Raw genomic sequence first — 3,098 nt, forward strand, 5'->3', positions numbered from 1 at the left:
AGTCCCTCCAGGTGGAGGATATCCTCCATAAGAAGGCTGTTGTCCTGATGGAGGTTGCCCAAAGCCACCTGGAGGGACTGGGGGATAACCCCCAGGTGTCGAAGGATACATGCCTTGAGGTACGTTTGTCCCTCCAAAGGTCCCTGCCAGGTTGGATGCCTGCAATGGCAGCCAATAAAGCAAGAGATGGGAAGGTGTACAAATGGTTGAGTTTCAATAATGTCCTTAATACAATACAACCTCCCACCCCACCCGCATGGACACGTAGTTCTGCATCTCCACTGCAAAAGAACTTTAGACTAATCACGTCTTACTGGCAAGCACGATGGAAAAAAAAAACAAACTGTATTCACTTGACTCTTGCTTTACTGTAATCATCATCTGCCATATGTCAAAAAGCAGAACCAAGACACATACCTGCCACTGCATCCAGCATTGCACACCACTCACACTGAAGAGTGCCGAAGAGCACCACATGCCTCTTCTTCTAAAAGCTTATGACAATTAATCCCAGCAACAAAAAACTAGGCTTATCTCTTCTCTGTCCATGGCTGCCTTATATGACCGCAGCATCATCTGAGCTGTCTTATGATGCACCAGATGCATTAGTAGTTTACAACTAGGCAAGAGTTCCTGAACTACATTTGGAAAGTCATCTGCAGAAATTGCCACAAAGATACTCCACTCCACATGCAATAACATCTTCCCACATGACACACTCAGACCCTCTTCTACAAAGGAACCAGAAGAACCAACATTCGATGATTGCAGTGCTCTGAGAAGCTAGTTGCAGTGGATATTCCTATATGTACCCTAGATAGTTTGTTGCTCATTTTGACGCTGGCTGCCAAATCACTTCATTTAATCATTGCCTCAGAAAGGCATGTATAATGCAAATGTATTCCTACAAACTGAGCATTCATTGTGCAGCACAATAGATTTCTGAAGACTAAGTCTTCAGAAGTGTCACTCACTTCTACTCTATGCAAAAAAAAAGAAGTCACATTGGAAACGTCTGCATTTCTTCAATAATTGTAAAAGGTTTTTACTACCACCTGTCAAACATCAAAGCTTATAAGAGACAGCTGATCCCATATTCTTTTCAGGGATAAGTCATTGATACCTCAAATTGCACAGCCTTGTTCCTTATTCAGACTGGCCAAAATCCAGGTAATAGGCAAACTCTGGACTGCGTTTGCCAGTGTGAATATATATTAACAGTGGATACTTGGTGTTAATAGTCTGTTCTCCTATTCCTCTGCACAGCAAAAGCCAAGTTATATTACTTTTACGTCCATGATGTTTGAAGTTAGGCTCTTAACATTTAACTAGTGGTCTGTTTTCCTAAAATAAGGAATAGCTTTCAGTAACCGTTTTCTTCAATAGATGTTAAATGCTTAACACCTAAACAGACTAGACATAAAGACACAGAACTCAGGAGATACATTTCTCAGTGGCAATGCCAGAAACACATCTTTGCACTTAAGGAAGTCACAGTAAAACACATTAAATGAACGCAAACTCACCATTCCAGCCATGTAGTTAGGATTGAACTGACTGGCATAGCCAGCCACGTTTTCTAGGCCAATTGGAGGTGGATTTGAAGGTGGATAGGCAGCACCACCCCAGGGACTGCTACCTGAAATCAAACACAGCTGTGCTGAAACACAAAAGCTACACCTTTTTAAACTTATTCCTTACCATTTACATTTCTAATGTCATGTCTGTTCAACACTAGCAGTTTAGGAGAAGGAAAGTCAACTGAAGAGGTGCAGGGTAGCAGTGCAATTATAATACAAAGGGAAGCCTCACTGCATATTTTTAATCATGTTATCATTGAATCTGTAAGTTCTCATTTAAAACAACTGTAAACATATTTGAAGGTTAACACTCAAGAGTTAATACTGTAAACACCATATTTTGACTAGAGAGTAGTCTGTGTATTCCAGTAGGAAGATATTAATTCCTTTCAGGGTGCTAATTTGAGAGATGACTACAGAGCATGATACAGTACATTCACAGATACCCAAGCCACACAACTTGGCTGCACACAGAAGTACAGTCTTCTCTGCATAGCAGTCTAACTAAGCCAGAGTATTCTGCTGAGAAATAGGATTTATCCTCCCAGACTATTTTGGCTTCTCACTGTATACTGCTTCCCTTCCCAAGCTAGCTTGCCTAACTCTGTATGACTCCAGTCCTTTCTTTTTACCAACAATATTAACAACTACAAAGTTCATTACCAACAACTATAAAATTCACCCTGATATCAAACAGTAGTTACACATTTCGTCAGCTTTATATCATTATAATCAATACCTTTTTTAACAGCCCTCTCCCTTCCATATACAACTGTCTGCCTAAGAACAGTGAGTTAGGGAAAATGTCATAATTAAAGCCCTAATTTTCTGTGGGCTATGGTTTTAGATTGTGTGACTGATTTCTCCCCGTACTCATTTTTCTCACTAGCTGCCTTCAAAACTCAGTACTGACAGGACACTGTTCCTTGAAATTTTTTTATTTTGGTCAAATTATGACCATCTCCTAGTGCTATATGCTTCATTTGAGATGAATGAAAATGGACCTTATATGAACACATGGTAGAGCACTCATATTATATAAATCAGAATCCCCAGCCAAGATAAAATAGAACTTAACAAGAAAGCACAGAAAGCTTCGGTGAGTCAAGAAAACCCTCTGCAGTCTTGTTCTTTGTCCATGCCACTTTTCCTCTCCAGATAGGACCACCACTGCCATTGAATGTTTACTTCATCTAAACTTACCTGGGGCTGCTGGGGGATATCCACCCGCTGGGGGATAGCCAGGGTAACTCATTGCAAAGATCTGAAAAGTATGTGTGACAGTTATTTTCTGTAATGTTTCACTAATTCCACCACGTAAAATGAACAGGCAGCATGTTTGCAGTAGCCAGTTACCAAAATTTGGACATAAACTCCACAAGTTGCACAGACTTTTCCTTGGGAAACTTCTTCCCATTTCCTTTTGCTGGACCAATAAACACGTTCAGATATCTAAGCAGTTGCAGAGTCATTCCTCAGACTATTTTTCTTATTCATTTCAGTTGCTACTTACTGCTC

General features: G+C 40.4%; 1 protein-coding gene across 1 annotated transcript in view; it reads right to left on the reverse strand.

The window, feature by feature from the left end:
• ANXA11 (annexin A11) overlaps positions 1-2,835 on the reverse strand; it is a gene marked incomplete at its 3' end in the record, with an annotated part of 11,596 nt that extends 8,761 nt beyond the window's left edge. Inside the window, exons 1-3 of the mRNA XM_010290425.1 lie at positions 2,784-2,835; positions 1,527-1,639; positions 1-159 (exon numbers count right to left, since the gene is read on the reverse strand). The exon at positions 1-159 is cut by the window's left edge and continues 234 nt beyond it. Coding sequence (XP_010288727.1) covers positions 1-159; positions 1,527-1,639; positions 2,784-2,835 — 324 coding nt within the window. The remainder of the gene's footprint in view (positions 160-1,526; positions 1,640-2,783) is intronic.
• Positions 2,836-3,098: the final 263 nt, after the last annotated feature.

This window comes from Phaethon lepturus, unplaced genomic scaffold (assembly GCF_000687285.1).
Source record: "Phaethon lepturus isolate BGI_N335 unplaced genomic scaffold, ASM68728v1 scaffold19157, whole genome shotgun sequence".
NCBI lineage: Eukaryota > Metazoa > Chordata > Aves > Phaethontiformes > Phaethontidae > Phaethon > Phaethon lepturus.